At 46.7% G+C, this 22,500-nt stretch overlaps 1 protein-coding gene across 1 annotated transcript in view; it reads left to right on the top strand.

The window, feature by feature from the left end:
- LOC138349713 (putative neural-cadherin 2) overlaps nucleotides 1–18,462 on the top strand; it is a 419,993-nt gene extending 401,531 nt beyond the window's left edge. Inside the window, exon 27 of the mRNA XM_069339617.1 lies at nucleotides 17,990–18,462. Within this exon, the coding sequence (XP_069195718.1) occupies nucleotides 17,990–18,063 (74 nt within the window). The 3' untranslated portion in view covers nucleotides 18,064–18,462. The remainder of the gene's footprint in view (nucleotides 1–17,989) is intronic.
- The last annotated feature ends 4,038 nt before the right edge of the window (nucleotides 18,463–22,500 follow it).

Genomic DNA, 22,500 nt, shown 5'->3' with positions numbered 1-22,500 from the left:
CCTGGGGGTTGATATCACGCCAGACCTGTCCCCTGAAGCTCATATCAAGAGGATAACATCAGCAGCATTTGCCAGGTTGGCTAACATTAGAACGGCCTTTAGAAATTTGTGTATGGAATCTTTCAGAACATTATATACCACATATGTCAGACCAATCCTGGAGTATGCGGCTCCAGCATGGAGTCCATATCTAGTCAAGCATAAGACTAAACTGGAAAAGGTTCAAAGGTTTGTCACCAAACTAGTACTCGAGCTGAGAGGTATGAGCTACGAAGAGAGTCTACGGGAATTAAACCTCATTTCGCTGGAAGACAGAAGAGTTAGGGGGGACATGATCACCACATTCAAGATTCTCAAGGGAATCGATAGGGTTGATAAAGACAGGCTATTTAACACAAGGGGCACACACACTAGGGGACACAGGTGGAAACTGAGTGCCCAAATGAACCACAGAGATATTAGAAAGAACTTTTTTAGTGTCTGAGTGGTTGACAAATGGAATGCATTAGGAAGTAATGTGGTGGAGGCTGACTCCATACACAGTTTCAAGTGTAGATATGATAGAGCCCAATAGGCTCAGGAACCTGTACACCTGTTGATTGACGGCTGAGAGGCGGGACCAAAGAGCCAGAGCTTAACCCCCGCAAGCACAACTAGGTGAGTACAACTAGGTGAATACACACACACACACACACACACACACACACACACACACACACACACATACACAGGGGCGTGGTAGCCTGGTGGATAGCGAGCAGGTCTCGAAATTCTGTGGCGCGGGTTCGATTCCCGCACCAGGCAGAAACAAATGGGCAAAGTTTCTTTCACCCTGAATGCCCCTGTTACCTAGCAGTAAATAGGTACCTGGGAGTTAGTCAGCTGTCACGGGCTGCTTCCTGGTGTGTGTGTGTGTGTGTATTCACCTAGTTGTATTCACCTAGTTGTGTTTGCGGGGGTTGAGCTTTGCTCTTTCGGCCCGCCTGTCAACCGTCAATCAACTGTTTACTAACTACTTTTTTTTTCACCACACCACCCACACACACACACACACACACACACACACACACACACACACACACACACACACACACACACACACACACACACCAGGCACCTATTTACTGCTAGGTAACAGGGGCATTCAGGGTGAAAGAAACTTTGCCTATTTGTTTCTGCCTGGTGCAGGAATCGAACCCGCGCCACAGAATTACAAGTCCTGAGCATTATCCACCAGGCTATAAGGCCCCCTAACACAAGGGGCCTCGTAGCCCCGTTGTGTTAGGGGGCTGTGTCGTAGCCCACTGTCGATTCCCTTGGGAATCTTGAATGTGGTGATCATGTCCCCCCTAACTCTTCTGTCTTCCAACGAAGTGAGGTTTAATTCCCGTAGTCTCTCCTCGTAGCTCATACCTCTCAGCTAGGGTACTAGTCTGGTGGCAAACCTTTGAACCTTTCCCACAACACTAGGTAGGTAGGTGTGTGTGTGTGTGTACTCACCTAGTTGTACTCACCTAGATGTGTTTGCGGGGGTTGAGCTCTGGCTCTTTGGTCCCGCCTCTCAACCGTCAATCAACAGGTGTACAGATTCCTGAGCCTATTGGGCTCTATCATATCTACACTTGAAACTGTGTATGGAGTTAGCCTCCACCACATCTCTTCCTAATGCATTCCATTTGTCCACCACTCTGTCACTAAAAAAGTTCTTTCTAATATCTCTGTGGTTCATTTGGGCACTCGGTTTCCACCTGTGTCCCCTTGTACGTGTTCCCCTTGTGTTAAATAGACTGTCTTTATCTACCCTATCAATTCCCTTCAGAATCTTGAATGTGGTGATCATGTCCCCCCTAACTCTTCTGTCTTCCAGCGAAGTGAGGTTTAATTCCCATAGTCTCTCCTCGTAGCTCATACCTCTCAGCTCGGGTACTAGTCTGGTGGCAAACCTTTGAACCTTTTCCAGTTTAGTCTTATCCTTGACTAGATATGGACTATATGCTGGGGCTGCATACTCCAGGATTGGCCTGACATATGTGGTATACAAAGTTCTGAATGATTCTTTACACAAGTTTCTGAATGCCGTTCGTATGCTGGCCAGCCTGGCATATGACGCTGATGTTATCCACTTAATATGTGCTGCAGGAGACAGGTCTGGCGTGATATCAACCCCCAAGTCTATTTCCTTCTCTGACTCCTGAAGAATTTCCTCTTCCAGATGATACCTTGTATCTGTCCTCCTGCTCCCTACACCTATCTTCATTACATTACATTTGGTTGGGTTAAACTCTAACAACCATTTGTTCGACCATTCCTTCAGCTTGTCTAGGTCTTCTTGAAGCCTCAAACAGTCCTCTTCTGTTTTAATCCTTCTCATAATTTTTGCATCGTCTGCAAACATTGAGAGAAATGAATCGATACCCTCTGGGAGATCATTTACATATATCAGAAACAAGATAGGACCGAGTACAGAGCCCTGTGGGACTCCACTAGTGACTTCACGCCAATTGTAGGTCTCACCTCTTACCGTAACTCTCTGCTTCCTATTGCTTAGATACTCCCTTATCCACTGGAGCACCTTACCAGCTACACCTGCCTGTCTCTCCAGCTTATGTACCAGCCTCTTATGCGGTACTGTGTCAAAGGCTTTCCGACAATCCAAGAAAATGCAGTCCGCCCAGCCCTCTCTTTCTTGCTTAATCTTTGTCACCTGATCGTAGAATTCTATCAAGCCTGTAAGGCAAGATTTACCCTCCCTGAACCCATGTTGGCGATTTGTCACGAAGTCCCTTCTCTCCAGATGTGTTACCATGTTTTTTCTCACGATCTTCTCCATTGCCTTGCATGGTATACAAGTCAAGGACACTGGCCTGTAGTTCAGTGCCTCTTGCCTGTCGCCCTTTTTGTATATTGGGACCACATTCGCCGTCTTCCATATTTCTGGTAGGTCTCCCGTCTCCAGTGACTTACTATACACTATGGAGAGTGGCAAGCAAAGTGCCTCTGCACACACTTTCAGTATCCATGGTGAGATCCCATCTGGACCTACAGCCTTTCTAACATCCAGATCCAGCAGGTGTCTCTTGACCTCCTCTCTCGTAATTTCGAACTCTTCCAAGGCCGCCTGGTTTACCTCCCTTTCTCCTAGCACAGTGACCTCACCTTGTTCTAATGTGAAGACCTATTGGAACCTCTTGTTGAGTTCTTCACACACCTTTCTGTCATTCTCTGTATACCTGTCCTCGCCTGTTCGAAGTTTCAATACCTGTTCTTTCACTGTTGTTTTCCTTCTGATGTGACTGTGGAGTAGCTTTGGTTCGGTCTTGGCTTTGTTTGCTATATCATTTTCAAAACTTTTCTCTGCTTCTCTTCTCACCCTGACGTACTCATTCCTGGTTCTCTGGTATCTCTCTCTGCTTTCTGGTGTTCTGTTATTCCGGAAGTTCCTCCACGCCCTTTTGTTCAGTTTCTTTTCTTCCATACATGCCCTATTATACCATGGATTCTTCTGTTGCTTCTCGGATTTTTCCCTTTGGGCCGGGATGAACCTGTTTTCTGCCTCCTGACACTTTCAGGTAACATAGTCCATCATACCCTGTACAGACTTGTCTCTGAGGTCTGTGTCCCAAGGTATTTCACTTAGGAAACTTCTCATCTGTTCATAATTCCCCTTTCGGTATGCCAGCCTTTTGATTCCTAGTTCTTTTTTGGGGGAGATAAGTCCTAGCTCTACCAGGTACTCAAAGTTCAATACACTGTGGTCACTCATTCCCAAGGGCACTTCCATCTTAACTTCTCTTATATCCCACTCATTTAGGGTAAATATCAAATCAAGCATTGCTGGTTCATCTTCTCCTCTCATTCTTGTTGGTTCTTTGATGTGCTGGCTTAGAAAGTTTCTTGTTGCCACGTCCAGCAGCTTAGCCCTCCATGTTTCTGGTCCTCCATGCGGGTCTCTGTTCTTCCAATCTATCTTCCCATGGTTGAAGTCTACCATAATTAGTAGTCCAGATCCATTCCTGCTAGCAACAGAAGCTGCTCTTTCTATTATGTTAATGGTGGCCATGTTGTTTCTATCATATTCCTGTCTAGGTCTTCTGTCATTTGGTGGTGGATTATATATGACTACGACTATAATTTTTTTCCCCCCATTTGTTACGGTACCTGCTATGTAGTCACTGAAACCTTCACAGCTCTGAATATCCATCTCCTCAAAATCCCAGCCTTTTCTTACCAGCAGAGCAACACCACCCCCACCTCTTCCTTCCCTCTCTTTCCTCATAACATAATAGTCCTGTGGGAACACTGCGTTTGTTATCGTTTTCGTGATCTTTGTTTCTGTGAGGGCTATTATGTCTGGGTTTTCCTCTAGTACCAGTTCTCCAAGCTCATTTCCTTTATTTGTAATTCCATTTATATTAGTGTACATCGCTTTGAGGCTCACTTTCTTCTGTCCCTTCTCAAATCGCCTCCTTGGTGAGTGTTCTGCTGGTGGGGGAGGCTGTTCCATGGGTGTTAGGACCTGTGAGGTGGATAACAGGGTCTCGGAGGATACTGGGATGAGGGGCGGGGGATCCACTGAAGGGGGAGGGACAGGGAGGGTATGGGGTGAAAGGGGAGGGAGGACGGGAAGGAAAGGAGGGGAGGGAGGACTCGGGAGGAGGGGAGGGGTAGAAGGGTGGGGATTGGGTGTGGGGGGAGGGAGATTTGGCTGAACATTTGAGTGGGGGCAGGGAGGGTTTGGGGTAGGGGGGTTTTCTATGCAGAGCAGGGAGGTGGGGTTGTCCTCCCTTCTGGTGTTACTGGGTAGCTGGTTGTGGGTTCCCCCCTCGCTTCTGGGGGTGTTGTGTTGGGAGCTGTGACTTCCTGGTTTTCCCCTCTCGCCTTGCGCCTCTTCCTTGCTTCTGCCGCCACGGCTCTCTCCTCCCTTGTCATGTCTCTCTGGAGGAATACATTTTTTAATTTCCCACATTTTTCAGGGAGCTCTTCCTTGATAGGATCTTCTCCTTTGTGCTCTCGTTTGCAAACACTATCTTTATCATTCGGTCTCGGTCTTTGTTGTACCAACCTAGCCTGAAAACCTTCTCAATGCTATGCTCAGCCTCTTCCATGTCTAGTGCCTTTAGTACTTCATTCACTGCTGCTTTGTCCTTGTCATTCCACTCTGTCCTATTAGAGCCTTCCTGCTCTTTAATACCCACTGCAACCACTGATCTGTTCCTTTCCAGCAGTTGGCTAGTGGAGCGTGCCGCCTCCTGTGAGGTGGCTGCTTTCATGGCCACCTCCATCACTGCAGTCATTACTTCAGAGTTATTTTTTTTTAGTATTTCCGCAAATGTTGCTTTTATTGTGGCATTCTCATCCAAAAAACTATTACCACCTTCTCCCTGGATGGTTTTCTGATTCTCATCCTCGATACCATTCTCTTTGAGGGCTCTAATCTCCTCCTTTGCTGCTGTCAGCTCTTTTTTCAGGTTGCTTATTTCGTTCTTCATTTCCTGCATCATTTATTGCATCTCAATCTTGATGTCCTCCAGAAACTGGGCGAACATTCCCTTCATTTCATCACCTTGGCTCTTCCCTGTTCCCCTGGTACCTCTGGCTGCCATGCTTGACCCTGTTCCTATACTTGTGCTGTGAAAGGATTTGTCAGGAGGGCAGAGCGGGATGGGGGAGGGAGAGAGAGAGAGAGGAAGAGAGAGAGAAAGAGAGAGAGAAAGAGAGAGAGAGAGAAGGGAGTGATAAAGGGAGAGATAAATGGGTGGGTGGAGGGGATCCGACCCTTCCACTGAAGTGAGAAGAAAGTAGAAGGGGAGGGGGGAAGAGATGGAGAGAGAGGCGGGAGGGAGAGAGGGAGAGAGAGGAGAGGGAGATAGATGGAGAGGGAGAGAGCGGGTGAGGGAGAGAACGGGTGAGGGAGAGAGGGGGGGAAGTGTGTGTGTAGTTGTGTGTGTGTGTGTGTGTGTGTGTGTGTGTGTGTGTGTGTGTGTGTGTGTGTGTGTGTGTGTGTGTGTGTGAGCAGAAAGGGAGGGGGAAGGAAAGAGAGAGAGAGAGAGAGAAAGAGAGAGAGAGAGAGAGAGAGAGAGAGAGAGAGAGAGAGAGAGAGAGAGAGAGAGGGAGAGGGAGAGCAGGAGAGAGATAGTGGGAGAGATAGAGAGTGGGAGAGAGAGAGAGTGGGAGGGAGTGGGAGAGGGAGAGAGTGGGGAGGGGAAGTGTGTGTGTATGGGCAATGCGGGGGACTGGGGGTGGGGGGGGGGCGGAGATGGCGACCAGGTCTGGTCAGGTCAGATGGGTGGGTCAAGAGGGGGGGATAGTAAGGTCCTGATCCCAGGTGTTAATGCCTTTTCCCCTGACTGATCGATTGTGTGTGTGTGTGTGTGTGTGTGTTTTAGCGTGTGCACACTTGTGTGCGTGTATACGTACGTGGGCGGGCATGCGTGTATGTGTCAAGATATCCCTTATGCGTTACCTCTGCCTAAAGCCACCCTGAGATTTTTAAATATATATGATATCCTGAACAAGAATTTGATAATATTTTACCTCAATCTGTACACCTGATTAATTGACCAGAGAGGGGGTACATACCAGTGTCCTCCCGCTCACACAACCAGATGAGTAAGGACGATGTATGATGACGATGGTTATCCGTTGTTGTCTCCCACTAGGTGATTCACTAAGTGCTGGTAGATTGATGAGGTCGGTTCTTCTCTGTCTACACAAAGCTCTGGAGTCAGTCACTGTATCGTTGTGTGACAGTTCACTAATTCACTGTACCACAGATCACAGTCACCACTCAACAACACAGTCAGGTAGTTCCGCGGCGGGCTGTCCCACCCGGTCAGGTCGCACACTTACATGCACCGGTGAAGCCACTAGCTCCACTTATGTTTCTTCGCCAAATCTTCGCACTATCACTAACGATATGACTATGCTATGTTGCACCCTGCTAGCTACACACTGCAAGAGGCCAAATACTATGATCTAGCCTCTATACTCCTTCAATGTCCCGAGAAATTGACGAATTTCCGCGGACCTCACTAATCGTGTGTCTCCCCTACCATCTCCCGGCCTCCCGGTGTGTGTGTGTGTGTGTGTGTGTACTCACCTATTTGTACTCACCTATTTGTGCTTGCGGGGGTTGAGCTTTGGGTCTTTGGTCCCGCCTCTCAACTGGTGTTCAGATTCCTGTGCCTACTGGGCTCTATCATATCTACATTTAAAACTGTGTATGGAGTCAGCCTCCACCACATCACTGCTTAGTGCATTCCATCCGTTAACTACCCTGACACTGAAAAAGTTCCTTCTAACGTCTCTGTGGCTCATGTGGGTACTCAGTTTCCACCTGTGTCCCCTTGTTCGCGTCCCACCAGTGTTGAATAGTTTATCCTTGTTTACCCGGTCGATTCCTCTGAGGATTTTGTAGGTTGTGATCATGTCTCCCCTTACTCTTCTGTCTTCCAGTGTCGTAAGGTGCATTTCCCGCAGCCTTTCCTCGTAACTCATGCCTCTTAGTTTTGGGACTAGTCTAGTGGCATACCTTTGGACTTTTTCCAGCTTCGTCTTGTGCTTGACAAGGTACGGGCTCCATGCTGGGGCCTCATACTCCAGGATTGGTCTTACATATGTGGTGTACAAGATTCTGAATGATTCCTTACACAGGTTCCTGAATGCTGTTCTGATGTTAGCCAGCCTCGCATATGCCGCAGACGTTATTCTTTTTATGTGGGCTTCAGGAGACATGTTTGGTGTGATATCAACTCCTAGATCTTTCTCTGTTCGTTTCATTAAGTACTTCATCTCCAATTCTGTATCCTGTGTTTGGCCTCCTATTTCCACCACCTAGTTTCATTACTTTGCATTTACTCGGGTTGAACTTCAACAGCCATTTGTTGGACCATTCACACAGTCTGTCTAGGTCATCTTGTAGCCTCCTACTATCGTCCTCAGTTTCAATCCTCCTCATAATTTTGGCATCATCGGCAAACATTGAGAGAAACGATTCAATACCCTCTGGAAGCTCATTTACATATATCAGAAACAGTATACGTCCAAGGACTGACCCCTGTGGTACTCCACTCGTAACGTCTCGCCAATCTGAGACCTCACCCCTCACACTGACTCGTTGTCTCCTGTTACTTAGGTACTCCTGTATCCAACGGAGTACCTTCCCTTTCACTCCAGCCTGCATCTCCTGTTTTTTCACTAGCCTCTTGTGTGGCACTGTATCAAAGGCTTTCTGACAATCCAAAAATATGCAGTCTGCCCACCCTTCTCTTTCTTGCCTTATTTTTGTTGCCTGGTCGTAGAATTCAAGTAACCCTGTGAGGCAAGACCTGCCATCCCTGAAACCATGTTGATGCTGTGTTACAAAGTTCTTTCGCTCCAGGTGCTCCACTAGCTTTCTTCGCACAATCTTCTCCATCATCTTGCATGGCATGCAGGTTAGGGACACTGGTCTGTAATTCAGTGCCTCCTGTCTATCCCCTTTCTTGTATATCGGGACTACGTTAGCTGCTTTCCAAATTTCTGGCAGTTCCCCTGTTGCCAGTGATTTGTTATACACCATGGAGAGCGGGAGGCACAGTTCTTCTGCTCCTTCCTTTAGTATCCAAGGGGAGATTCCATCTGGGCCTGTAGCCTTTGTCAAATCCAATTCTAGTAAACACTTCCTTACTTCCCCGCTGGTAATCTCAAACTCTTCCAGTGGTTCCTGGTTAGCTATTCCCTCTCTTATCTCTGGGATTTCTCCTTGTTCTAAGGTGAAGACCTCTTGGAATTTCTTATTCAGTTCCTCACACACTTCCTTGTCGTTTGTAGTGAATCCTTCTGCCCCTATCCTTAATTTCATAACCTGTTCCTTTACTGTTGTTTTTCTCCTGATGTGGCTATGCAGCAATTTAGGCTGAGTCTTTGCCTTGCTTGCGATGTCATTTTCGTATTGTCTTTCTGCCTCTCTTCTCTTCCTGACATATTCATTCCTGGCATTCTGGTATCTTTTTCTGCTCTCCAGTGTCCTGTTATTCCTATAGTTTCTCCATGCCCTTTTACTTTGCTGCTTAGCTAGCCTACATCTCTGATTAAACCATGGGTTTCTCATCTTCATTTCACTGTTTTCCTTTTGGACTGGACTGTGTGTTCAATTGGACTGTTTTCCTTTTGGACTGGACTCTGTGTGTGTGTGTGTGTGTGTGTGTGTGTGTGTGTGTGTGTGTGTGTGTGTGTGTGTGTGTGTGTGTGTGTGTGTGTGTGTGTGTTTATCTTGAGATGATTTCGGGGCTTTTCGTGTCCCCACGCCCGGTCCTCGACCAGGCCTCCACCCCTAGGAAGCAGCCCGTGACAGCTGACTAACACCCAGGTACCTATTTTACTGCTAGGTAACAGGGGCATAGGGTGAAAGAAACTCTGCCCATTGTTTCTCGTCGGCGCCTGGGATCGAACCCAGGACCACAAGATCACAAGTCCAGCGTGCTATCCGCTCGGCCGACCGGCTCCCTGTGGAGTGGTGTGGAGAAAAAAATGGTAGTAGTAGTTGTAGTAGTAGTAGTTAGAAACAGTTAATTGGCAGTTGTGAGGCGGACCGAAAGAGAAAAGCTCAACCCCCGCAAACACAACTAGGTGAATACAACTAGGTGAATACACACACACACACACACACACACACACACACACACACTCCTCACCAAGGAGGCGATTTGAGAAGGGACAGAAGAAAGTGAGCCTCTCAAAGCGATGTACACTAACATAGATGGAATTACAAATAAAGCAAATGAGCTTGGAGAACTGGTACTAGAGGAAAACCCAGACATAATAGCCCTCACAGAAACAAAGATCACGAAAACGATGACAAATGCAGTGTTCCCACAGGACTATTATGTTATGAGGAAAGAGAGGGAAGGAAGAGGTGGGGGTGGTGTAGCTCTGCTGGTAAGAAAAGGCTGGGATTTTGAGGAGATGGATATTCAGGGCTGTGAAGGTTTCAGTGACTACATAGCAGGTACTGTAACAAATGGAGGGAAAAAAATTATAGTCGTAGTCATATATAATCCACCACCAAATGACAGAAGACCTAGACAGGAATATGATAGAAACAATATGGCCACCATTAACATAATAGAAAGAGCAGCTTCTGTTGCTAGCAGGAATGGATCTGGACTACTAATTATGGGAGACTTCAACCATGGAAAGATAGATTGGAAGAACAGAGACCCGCATGGAGGACCAGAAACATGGAGAGCTAAGCTGCTGGACGTGGCAACAAGAAACTTTCTAAGCCAGCACACCAAAGAACCAACAAGAATGAGAGGAGAAGATGAACCAGCAATGCTTGATTTGATATTTACCCTAAATGAATGGGATATAAGGGAAGTTAAGATGGAAGCGCCCTTGGGAATGAGTGACCACAGTGTATTGAACTTTGAGTACCTGGTAGAGCTAGGACTTATCTTCCCCCAAAAAGAACTAGGAATCAAAAGGCTGGCATACCGAAAGGGGAATTATGAACAGATGAGAAGTTTCCTAAGTGAAATACCTTGGGACACAGACCTCAGAGACAAGTCTGTACAGGGTATGATGGACTATGTTACCCAAAAGTGTCAGGAGGCAGAAAACAGGTTCATCCCGGCCCAAAGGGAAAAATCCGAGAAGCAACAGAAGAATCCATGGTATAATAGGGCATGTATGGAAGCGAAGAAACTGAACAAAAAAGCGTGAAGGAACTTCCGGAATAACAGAACACCAGAAAGCAGAGAGAGATACCAGAGAACCAGGAATGGGTCTCTGTTCTTCCAATCTATCTTCCCATGGTTGAAGTCTACCATAATTAGTAGTCCAGATCCATTCCTGCTAGCAACAGAAGCTGCTCTTTCTATTATGTTAATGGTGACCATGTTGTTTCTGGAATGAGTACGTCAGGGTGAGAAGAGAAGCAGAGAAAAATTTTGAAAATGATATAGCAAGCAAAGCCAAGACCGAACCAAAGCTACTCCACAGTCACGTCAGAAGGAAAACAACAGTGAAAGAACAGGTATTGAAACTTCGAACAGGCGAGGACAGGTATACAGAGAATGACAGAGAGGTGTGTGAGGAACTCAACAAGAGGTTCCAGGAGGTCTTCACAATAGAACAGGGTGAGGTCACTGTGCTAGGAGAAAGGGAGGTAAACCAGACGGCCTTGGAGGAGTTCGAAATTACGAGAGAGGAGGTCAAGAGACACCTGCTGGATCTGGATGTTAGAAAGGCTGTTGGTCCAGATGGGATCTCACAATGGGTACTGAAAGAGTGTGCAGAGGCACTTTGCTTGCCACTCTCCATAGTGTATAGTAAGTCACTAGAGATGGGAGACCTACCAGAAATATGGAAGACGGCGAATGTGGTCCCAATATACAAAAAGAGCGACAGACAAGAGGCACTGAACTACAGGCCAGTTTAGTTGACTTGTATACCATGCAAGGTGATGGAGAAGATCGTGAGAAAAAACCTGGTAACACATCTGGAGAGAAGGGACTTCGTGACAAATCGCCAACATGGGTTCAGGGAGGGTAAATCTTGCCTTACAGGCTTGATAGAATTCTACGATCAGGTGACACAGATTAAGCAAGAAAGAGAGGGCTGGGTGGACTGCATTTTCTTGGATTGTCGGAAAGCCTTTGACACAGTACCGCATAAGAGGCTGGTACATAAGCTGGAGAGACAGGCAGGTGTAGCTGGTAAGGTGCTCCAGTGGATAAGGGAGTATCTAAGCAATAGGAAGCAGAGAGTTACGGTGAAGGGTGAGACCTCCGATTGGCGTGAAGTCTCCAGTGGAGTCCCACAGGGCTCTGTACTCGGTCCTATCTTGTTTCTGATATATGTAAATGATCTCCCGGAGGGTATCGATTCATTTCTCTCAATGTTTGCGGACGATGCTAAAATTATGAGAAGGATTAAAACAGAAGGAGACTGTTTGAGGCTTCAAGAAGACCTAGACAAGCTGAAGGAATGGTCGAACAAATGGTTGTTAGAATTTAACCCAACCAAATGTAATGTAATGAAGATAGGTGTAGGGAGCAGGAGGCCAGATACAAGGTATCATCTGGGAGAGGAAATTCTTCAGGAGTCAGAAAAGGAAAAAGACTTAGGGGTTGATATCACGCCAGACCTGTCTCCTGCAGCACATATCAAGCGGATAACATCAGCGGCATATGCCAGGCTGGCCAGCATACGAACGGCATTCAGAAACTTGTGTAAAGAATCATTCAGAACTTTGTATACCACATATGTCAGGCCAATCCTGGAGTATGCAGCCCCAGCATGGAGTCCATATCTAGTGAAGGATAAGACTAAACTGGAAAAGGTTCAAAGGTTTGCCACCAGACTAGTACCCGAGCTGAGAGGTATGAGCTACGAGGAGAGACTACGGGAATTAAACCTCACTTCGCTGGAAGACAGAAGAGTTAGGGGGGACATGATCACCACATTCAAGATTCTGAAGGGAATTGATAGGGTAGATAAAGACAGTCTATTTAACACAAGGGGAACACACACAAGGGGACACAGGTGGAAACTGAGTGCCCAAATGAGCCACAGAGATATTAGAAAGAACTTTTTTAGTGTCAGAGTGGTTGACAAATGGAATGCACTGGGAAGTGATGTGGTGGAGGCTGACTCCATACACAGTTTCAAATGTAGATATGACAGAGCCCGATAGGCTCAGGCATCTGTACACCTGTTGATTGACGGTTGAGAGGCGGGACCAAAGAGCCAGAGCTCAACCCCCACAAACACAACTAGGAGAGTACAACTAGGTGAGTACACACACACACACACACATCAGGAACCTGTACATTAGTTGATTGAGAGTTGAGAGGCGGGACCAGAGAGCCAGAGCTCAACCTCAGCAAGCACAATTAGGTAAGTACAATTAAGCAATTAGGTAACTAAACACACACACACACATTCATCAGGAACTTGTACATTAATCAGGAAGAGGAAATCAGGAAGAGCAGGGAAAATCGGAAAGAAGAAATAACGAGGCTTACAAAGGAATTTGGCAGGAATAAGGGAAGCATGGCAAGGGAAGGGGAAGAAGTGGGGGATAGAGTAGCGAGTGTGAGAGGGGTGGGGGTCAGCCAGGGGGGAGACGACCAGCATGACCCTGCACTGAGAAAGAGGTCAATCATAATCCATGCATTACTTGAAACTAAGGCGCCATCGAGGCAGGAGAGGATGGAGATTGAAGATTTGGAGCTACAGGGGATCTTGCGAGATATCAGAGCCGAGATGGCAGGGAATGAGGTGCAAATCCACTGCCTATTGAGCCTTATAACTGTGACAAGAAACGACCTGTCCTGGTACAGTTCACTAACGAAGAGGCAATGGATTACCTACTGCATCACAAACACTTACTTAGAGGTAGCCAAAACTACTACAACGTGTATATTGATAAATATATGACGAAAGAGGAACAGATAGCCCACAGGGCGAGCAAACACCCACGATACAACTCTTCCCATTTGAGCGTAGTTACCCACCCCAGTGCTAACCCACCACGTGCCCCACCCTGTGCTTATCAGCTCACACCTGCTTCCCAGGTCACTCCCTCCCCAAATCAGCCTTCCCTGCCCCTGCTCATCTCCGAAACACCTCCCCTGACCCCTCTGATCCCATTGCATTCAAATCCATATGCTTCATCCCCCATTCCAAGGACCCCCTCATTCCCTCAACCCCCAAAACCCGCCAAGCCCTCATCCCATCATCCCCCAAAACCTGCCCAGGCCTCACCTCTCCTCATCCCCTCTCCTTCCATGTGATCCCCTACCCTTGCGAGGGGGGCACATGGACCCACCCCCGAGGGGGACGGGAACCCTTTCACCTCCTCCTCCATTTCACTCTTCCCCCCTTCAGCCCCAATGCCAACACCTACCCCTGAATTCCCCCTGACTAATACAACCTCCCTCCCACTCTCAATATCCATGTTCCATCCGCCCCTCTTCCCCCCACCCCCTCTATCCATCTAAAACCTCTCAACCTATATCTGACTTTCAACCTTACGCTACCTCTCAATCCCTCTATGCCCTCTCAGACCCTCACCAATCTTCAGACCCAGTATGCCCTTCCTACTCCAGACCTACCCACCCAGGCCCTACCCCAGACCTTCCTACCTATCTTCCTAGATGCCCAGCCCCCAAAGCACCCCTCCAGGCTCCAATGACCCCACAGATACCTTTCGGATCCCCCCAGCCCCCATTCACCCCCCAGAAAACCCCCAGATCCCCCGTAGACCCCCAGAGAAAGGGCGAACTCTGGTACCAGAGTTTCCATGAAGAATCTCAATTTTTGGCACACCAATGCTGATGGGGTATTTAATAAAGCAGAAGAGATGAAAGAGTGAGTGAGACAGATCCTGACATAGTTGCAATAGTGGAAACTAAAATAAATGACATGATCTCGGATGCAATCTTTCCAGAGGGCTACCAGGTGATAAGAAAAGAGAGGACACAGAGACAGGGAGGGAGAGTGGGACTCCTAATAAAGCAGAAATGAAAGTTTGAAGACCTGGGAAATCGAGTTACCAATGAGTGCACAAGCTTCAAACATGGAACTCTGACAGTAGATGGGAGGAAGATTGTGATCTTGGTAATCTACAATCCCCCACCAAACAGTAGAAGACCCAGGCAGGAGTATGATGACAACAACAAGGCATGCATAGATGAACTGCAGAAGGCAGCAACACTAGCCCACAGAATGAGAGCGAAGCTGCTGGTCATGGAGGGATCTAAATCATGGAGAGATAAATTAGGAATCAAGGAATCCTCATGGAGGGGAAGAAACGTAGGGAGCAAAGTTAGTGGATGTTATAGACAGGAATTTCCTAACACAACATGTGAAGGAAGACACAAGGGAAAGAGGAGGAGATGCACCGAGCTTATTAGACCTGATTTTCACCCAGAACGTAGAAGACATCGATAGTTTGGAGCATGAAATACCTCTAGGGCCAGCGACCATTGTTTCCTAGTCTTTGACTACATGATGGAATTCAAACTTGTGACCATGGGACAAGAGGTCTGGAAAAGGAGAGTTGACTACAGGAAAGGGGACTACAGAATGATAAGGGGACTATCTGGGAGAAGTGCAGGGGGAGGAAGAAGTTAGAGGAAAAACAGTTCATTATATGATGGACCTAGTCATACGGAAATGCCAGGAGGCCGAAGAGAGATTTATACCACCAGTAAATGGAAAAAATAAGAGTGAATATAATAACCCATGGTTTAATAGACAGTGTCAGGAAGCAAAAATGGTCAGAAGGCGGAAGTGGAGGAAGTACAGTAGACAAAGGACAGAGGACAACAGGATCAGATGCAACAGAGCTGGGAACGATTACATTAACCTAAGACGAACATCGGAAAGGAACTATGAAAACGATATTGTGTTCAAAGCGAAAAAGCAACCTAAATTATTACACAGCCATATAAGAAGAAAAATGTCGGTGAACGACCAAGTGACAAGACTAAGGAAAACAGAGGGGGCATATACTGAGAGTGACAAGGCAAACTGCGAGGCACTGAATGCCAGTTTCCATGGAGTGTTCACAACCGAGCCTGAGCAGCTCCCATTGTTAGAAGAGATTATTCTAGACGAAAGTCTATCAGATATAGAGGTGACAGCAGAGGAGGTAATGAAACAGTTGACCACACTGGATGCAAATAAAGCGGTTGGACCAAACAAAGTATCACCGTGGATACAAAAAGAAGCAGTGCAGGCCCTCAGCGTGCCTCTGGCAATAATCTTTAATGAGTCACTTATGTTGGAGGTATTGCCCAGTTGCTGTAAGATTGTAAATGTCGTACGGATTTTCATGAAAGGCGATAGGGAGGAGGCACTTAACTATAGACCTGTATCACTGACAAGCATCCCCTGTAAAATACTTAGAATAATTAGGCAACGACTGGTTGCACACCTGAAGAACGTTTGGTTTGTGAACAAACATCAACATGGGTTCTGGCAAGGGAAATCGTGCCAAACAAACCATTTGGAATTCTACGATAAAATAACGAGGATAAGACAGGACAGAGATGGTTGGGCAGACTGCATATTTCTAAAATGCCATAAGCTTTTGATACAGTACCGCACATCAGACTGCTGTTCAAACTCGAGAGGCAGGCGGGGGTGGGAGGAAAGGCCCTAGCATGGATAAGGAACTACCTAACAGGAAGGAGCCAAAGAGTAACGGTAAGCGGCGAGAAGTCGAACTAGCGAACAGTAACGAGTGGAGTACCTCAAGGATCGGTGCTGGGACCAATTCTATTTCTAATATATGTTAACAACATGTTTAGAGGAGTAGAGTCCTTTATGTCGATGTTCGCAGATGACGTAAAGTTGATGAGAAGAGTTGTGACAGATGAGGATTGCAGGATCCTCCAAGAGAACCTGAACAGGTTGCAGAAATGGTCAGAGAAATGGCTGCTGAAGTTCAACATGAGCTAATGTAAAGTTATCGAAATGGGACTAAGTGATAGGAGATCAAAGGGACAGTACACAATGAATGGGAACTTCCTACAAGTGACGACGCGAGAAAGAGACCTGGGCATGGACCTAACACCAAATCTATCTCCGGAAGTACATATAAATAGGATAACAACAGCAGCATACTCTACACTGGCAAAAGTTAGAACATCATTCAGAAACCTAAGTAAGGAGGCATTTAGGGCGCTCTACACTGCCTACGTAAGGCCAGTCTTAGAGTATGCCGTCTCATCATTAAGTCCCCATCTGAAGAAGCATATACGGAAACTGTAAAAGGTTCAGAGGTTTGCAACGAGACTCGTCCCACAGTTACGAGGGATGGGGTATGAGGAACGCCTGAAGGAAATGTGCTTTACGACACTAGAAAGAAGAAGGGAGAGGGGGACCTGATAGGAACGTATAAAATACTCAGGGGATTGACAGAGTGGACATAGACGAAATATTCACACGATATAGTAACAGAACGAGGGGACACGGGTGGAAGCTGGAAACTCAGATGTCACAGAGATGTTAGGAAGTTTTCTTTTAGCGTGAGAGTAGTGGGAAAATGGAATGCACTTAAGGAGCAGGTTGTGGAAGCAAATACTATTCTAAATTTTAAAACTAGGTATGATAGGGAAATAGAACCGTAGTCATTGCTGTTAACAACCGATGCTCGAAAGGCGGGATCCAAGAGTCAATGCTCAATCCTACAGACATGAATAGGTGAGTACAAATAGGTGAGTACACACACTCACGCCACAATCACACACACACATCCACACATGCTCACGAGTGAGCTGATTACTAGAAGAGTACAAGATTACATTTTGTTCTGAAATTAAAAAGTTAAATTCTTACCTGTACCACAGTGTTATATATAGGAATAATGTGCAAGGGGGTCATCGGATCCCTTATTCCAACTGTAGCTATAAATTTGTTGTTCTAGGATGTCGCAACAAATTAATAAGAATGTATGCTACAATAAGAATAATTTGAAGTATGTCTCTCTATAGATCATCCATGTAAATTTAACCTGTGTTGTGAAAATGTGCGAGACTGATGCTCAATAGTTTTGTGGATCCAGTAACAGTATTAATTGATTTCTTTCCTACTGAATGTTCCACGTCAGCTCCAGACCTCACTTACGTGATATATATCAACATTTCAATTAATTTTCTATTTGATATATCACGTTAGTGGGATTTCCTTGTCTTGGAAGTTAGAGGGTTCGGTTGATGACCTTTACCTACACCAGAGTGCTTGCGGGTTATATGTAAAACTTGGACCGGATTCAGTAGAAGCCTGCTAACTTTCCGTAGATTCAGTGGAATCCCTGGTTGTATAACTTAGACCATGTTGTGGTACAGTGGTAAGGTGCGCTGCTTGACGTACCTTGATCACTGGTTCGAGTCAGATTTTCTAAATACGCTCAGCATTACTATAACAATACTCTCAGTGCCACTTTTGCAGTATCAGTGCCACTATAACATGCTGAGCAAATCTGTTACTTCAGGTCTGGAGAGCTGCAGCGGAAGTGCCAAGTTTCTGGGCGGATTCCGTGAGGTGGCGCACATGCTGGAGTCCTGACACACCGCCAACACCAGTCCACAGTCCACCCACTCAACACCAGCCTCAGGCAAACAAAACGGAGCCTCGCCCGTGACAGCAGTTATCTGCACCTCCATTGGAGCCAACAGAGGGGTAGCAACCTCCACCCTGTACATAGCGTCTAGGCCTCTGTCCCTGTCAGCCAGTGACGACTTCACGGGGCTGCAAGACCTTGAGTGTGGAGCCAGTTCTGTCTCGACGCCAACATCAGACCCTCCTAGTGCCTTCGGAAGGAAATGATTAGCTTGTTGGTAGTGAAGAGTTCTTAAATATCTGTCCAGAAATTATTGCGGTATTGTCTCTGATTCACATGTATGAATTATTAAATATTAATTAATTCACATGTATTATAACATATGTGAATCATTTATTGGCCTTATATCACACACGCGCATATATAACACACACATACATTATATATATATATATATATATATATATATATATATATATATATATATATATATATATATAACTGAAAACTCACACCCCAGAAGTGACTCGAACCCATACTGCCAGGAGCACTTTGCAACTGGTGTACAGAACCCCTTAACCACTCGACCATCATTACCAGACAAAAGATGATAGTAGCCGAGGCTAATTCCCCATCATCCTGCCAACAATCTGATGGTAAACTTGGGCATGGTATTTTAAAAAATCACATCATTATTTGGGGCACACACACACACACACACACACACACACACACACACACACACACACACACACACACACACTTGTCTTGTGACCATCGTGTTGGGTGGACGTGGGTTGGGAGCTCCAGGATCACTAGTGGAGTGGGAGGGGTAATCAGGCATCTTCGAAGTGGAAAAGTGTGTACAAGTGAATGAAAAAACCTTGAGTTTTGGCCAGAGCCATAAAGTAGTGAAGAAAAACAGTTTAAATAGCGTAATTCAAAATAGTTGTAGTATTGTGGCAGTGTGTAGTGTGGAGCAGACCTCACCGACCTCTGACCGCGTGACCTCACCCCGGCAGCAACCCTCCTACCACCACGGGGACGACGCTTGGAGATTCACTCACCTATTGTGTTAGCAGGACGGTAAGATACTTGGAACCCCTGTGGGTAAGGTTGCATTATAGCAATGACTAGGTCAGGAAGGGTGTCTAGGTCCAACAGTATTATGATTGAGGAAGAAGATAGGTTTGTGGAGAAGATGATTGGGAAATTTGTAGAGAAGAGGGATGTTTGGATAGGTGATCTAATCCAGGGGATTAAAAGTGAAGTCTTTAATAAGATACAGGACGAGGTTCAAAGACTCAAACAAGAGTTTATGGATTATATTCAAGAGGAAATCACGAAGAGCAGGGTAGAATGGCAAGGAGAAATATCTAGGCTTACTAATGAATTTGGCAGGAATAAGGGAAGCTTGGCAGGGGAAGGGGAAGTAGTAGTAGTAGGTGGAGTAGCGGGTGTAGGAGGGGTGGGGGTCAGCCAGGGAGAGGGCCACCAGCATGACCCTGAACTGAGAAAGAGGACAATCATAATCCATGGATTACTTGAAGCCAGGGCACCATCGAGGCAGGAAAGGATGGAGATTGAGGATTTGGAACTACAGGGGATCTTGAGAGACATGAGAGCCCAGATGGCAGGGAATGAGGTGCAAGTCCACCGACGCATTGGACCATACAACTGTAACAGGAAACGACCTGTCCTGGTACAGTTCACTAACGAAGAGGCAGTGGATTACATACTGCATCACAAACACCTACTCAGAGGTAGCGAAAATTACTACAACGTATTTATTGACAAATTCATGACGAAGGAGGAACAGATTGCCCACAGAGCAAGCAAACAACAATACGACTCTTCCCATTTGAGCGCAGCTACACACCCCAGTGCTAATCCACCCCATGCTAACCAGCTCACAAGTGCTTCTCAGGTCACCCCTTTCCCAAATCAGCCGCCCCTGCTTATCTCCCCAGCACATCCCTTGACCCCTCTGACCCCACTGGAGTCAAATTCATCCCACATTCCAAGGACCCCCTCATCACCTCAACCCCCAAAACCCGTCCAGCCCTCGTCCCCTCAACCCCCAAAACCCACCCAGCTCTCATCCCCTCAACCCCCAAATCCCATCCAGACCTCATCCCCTCAACCCCAAGAACCCACCCAGACCTCATCCCCTCAACACCCAAAGCCTGCCCTGCCCTCACCCCTCCTCATCCCCTCTCCTTCCATGTGACCCCCCACCCTTGCGAGGGAGGTGGGAGGTCCCCCCCACCCCCTCTATCCATCCCCCTCCCAACCTCTCAACCTCTATCTGTCTCCCAACCTTACGCCATCTCCCAACCCCTCTATGCCCTCCCTAATCTTCAGACCCAGTATGCCCTTCCTACTCCAGACCTACCTACCCAGGCCCTACCCCAGACCCTCCTACCTACCTTCCTAGAAGCCCAGCCCCCAGTAGCCCCCCAAGCACCCCTCCTGAACTCTTTCACCCCCCATACACCCCCCGGACCCCCCCAGACACCCCCTGGATCCCCCCGGACATCCCCCGGACCCTCCCCGCCCCCAGTCATCCCCCAGACACCCCCCAGATCCCCCAGATCCCCTCTGCCCCCAGTCACCCCCCAGACATCCCCCAGATCCCCCCAGACCCCCAGAGAAAGGGAGAACTCTGGTACAAGAGTTTCCATGAAGAATCTCAAGGTTTGGTACACCAATGCTGATGGGGTATCTAATAAAGCAGAAGAGATAAAAGAAAGAGTGAGTAAAGCAGATCCTGACATAGTTGCAATTGTGGAAACTAAAATTAATGACATGATCTCAGATGCAATCTTTCCTGAAGGGTACCAGGTGATACGAAAAGAGAGGACACAGAGACAGGGAGGGGGAGTAGCACTCCTAATAAAGCGGAAATGGAAGTTTGAAGACCTGGGAAATCGAGTTACCAATGAGTGCACAAGCTTCATACATGGAACTCTGACAGTAGATGGGAGGAAGATTGTGATCCTGGTAATCTACAATCCCCCACCAAACAGTAGAAGACCCAGGCAGGAGTATGATGACAACAACAAAGCATGTATAGATGAACTGCAGAAGGCAGCAACACTAGCCCACAGAATGAGAGCGAAGCTGCTGATCATGGGGGACCTAAATCATGGAGAGATAAATTGGGAATCAAGGAATCCCCATGGAGGGGATGAAACGTGGGGAGCAAAATTAGTAGATGTTATAGACAGGAATTTCCTGACACAACATGTGAAGGAAGACACAAGGGAAAGAGGAGGAGATGCACCGAGCCTATTAGACCTGATTTTCACCCAGAACGTAGAAGATATCGAGAATTTAGAGCATGAAATACCTCTAGGGGCCAGTGACCATTGTGTCCTAGTCTTTGACTACATGATGGAATTCAAAATTATGACCATGGGACAAGAGATCTGGGAAAGGAGAGCTGACTACAGGAAAGGGGACTATATGAGGATAAGGGACTATCTGGGTGAAGTGCAGTGGGAGGAAGAAATTAGAGGAAAAACAGTCCAAGATATGATGGACCTAGTCATACAGAAATGCCAGGAGGCCGAAGAGAGATTTATACCAACGGTAAAGGGAAAAAATAAGAAGGAATATAATAACCCATGGTTTAATAGACAGTGTCAGGAAGCAAAAATGGCCAGCAGGCGGGAGTGGAGGAAGTACAGAAGACAAAGAACAGAGGACAACAGGATCAGATACAACAGAGCTAGGAACGATTACATTAACATAAGACGAACATCGGAAAGGGACTATGAGAACGATATTGCAATCAAAGCGAAAAAACAACCTAAGTTACTACACAGTCATATAAGAAGAAAAATGTCGGTGAACGACCAAGTGACAAGACTAAGGAAGACAGAGGGGGCATATACTGAAAGTGACAAGGAAATCTGCGAGGCACTGAATGCCAGTTTCCATGGAGTGTTCACTACCGAGCCTGAGCAGCTCCCATTGTTGGAAGGGGTTACCCTAGATGAAAGACTATCAGATATAGAGGTGACAGCAGAGGAGGTAATGAAACAGTTGACAACTCTAGATGCAACTAAAGCAGTTGGACCAGACAAAGTATCACCGTGGATACTAAAAGAAGCAGCACAGGCCCTCAGCGTGCCTCTGGCAATGATCTTTAATGAGTCACTTATGTCAGGAGAATTGCCCAGTTGCTGGAAGAAGGCAAATGTCGTGCCGATCTTCAAGAAAGGAGATAGGGAGGAGGCACTTAACTACAGACCTGTATCACTGACAAGCATCCCCTGTAAAATACTGGAAAGAATAATTAGGCTACGACTGGTTGCACACCTGGAGAACATTAGGTTTGTGAACAAACATCAACATGGGTTCTGGACAGGGAAATCGTGCCTAACAAACCTTCTGGAATTCTATGATAAAATAACGAGGATAAGACAGGACAGAGA

Source organism: Procambarus clarkii, chromosome 42 (genome assembly GCF_040958095.1).
Source record: "Procambarus clarkii isolate CNS0578487 chromosome 42, FALCON_Pclarkii_2.0, whole genome shotgun sequence".
Lineage (NCBI taxonomy): Eukaryota > Metazoa > Arthropoda > Malacostraca > Decapoda > Cambaridae > Procambarus > Procambarus clarkii.
The sequence above is the reverse complement of the archived record's forward strand: the minus strand, read 5'-3'. Positions and strand labels throughout refer to the sequence as shown.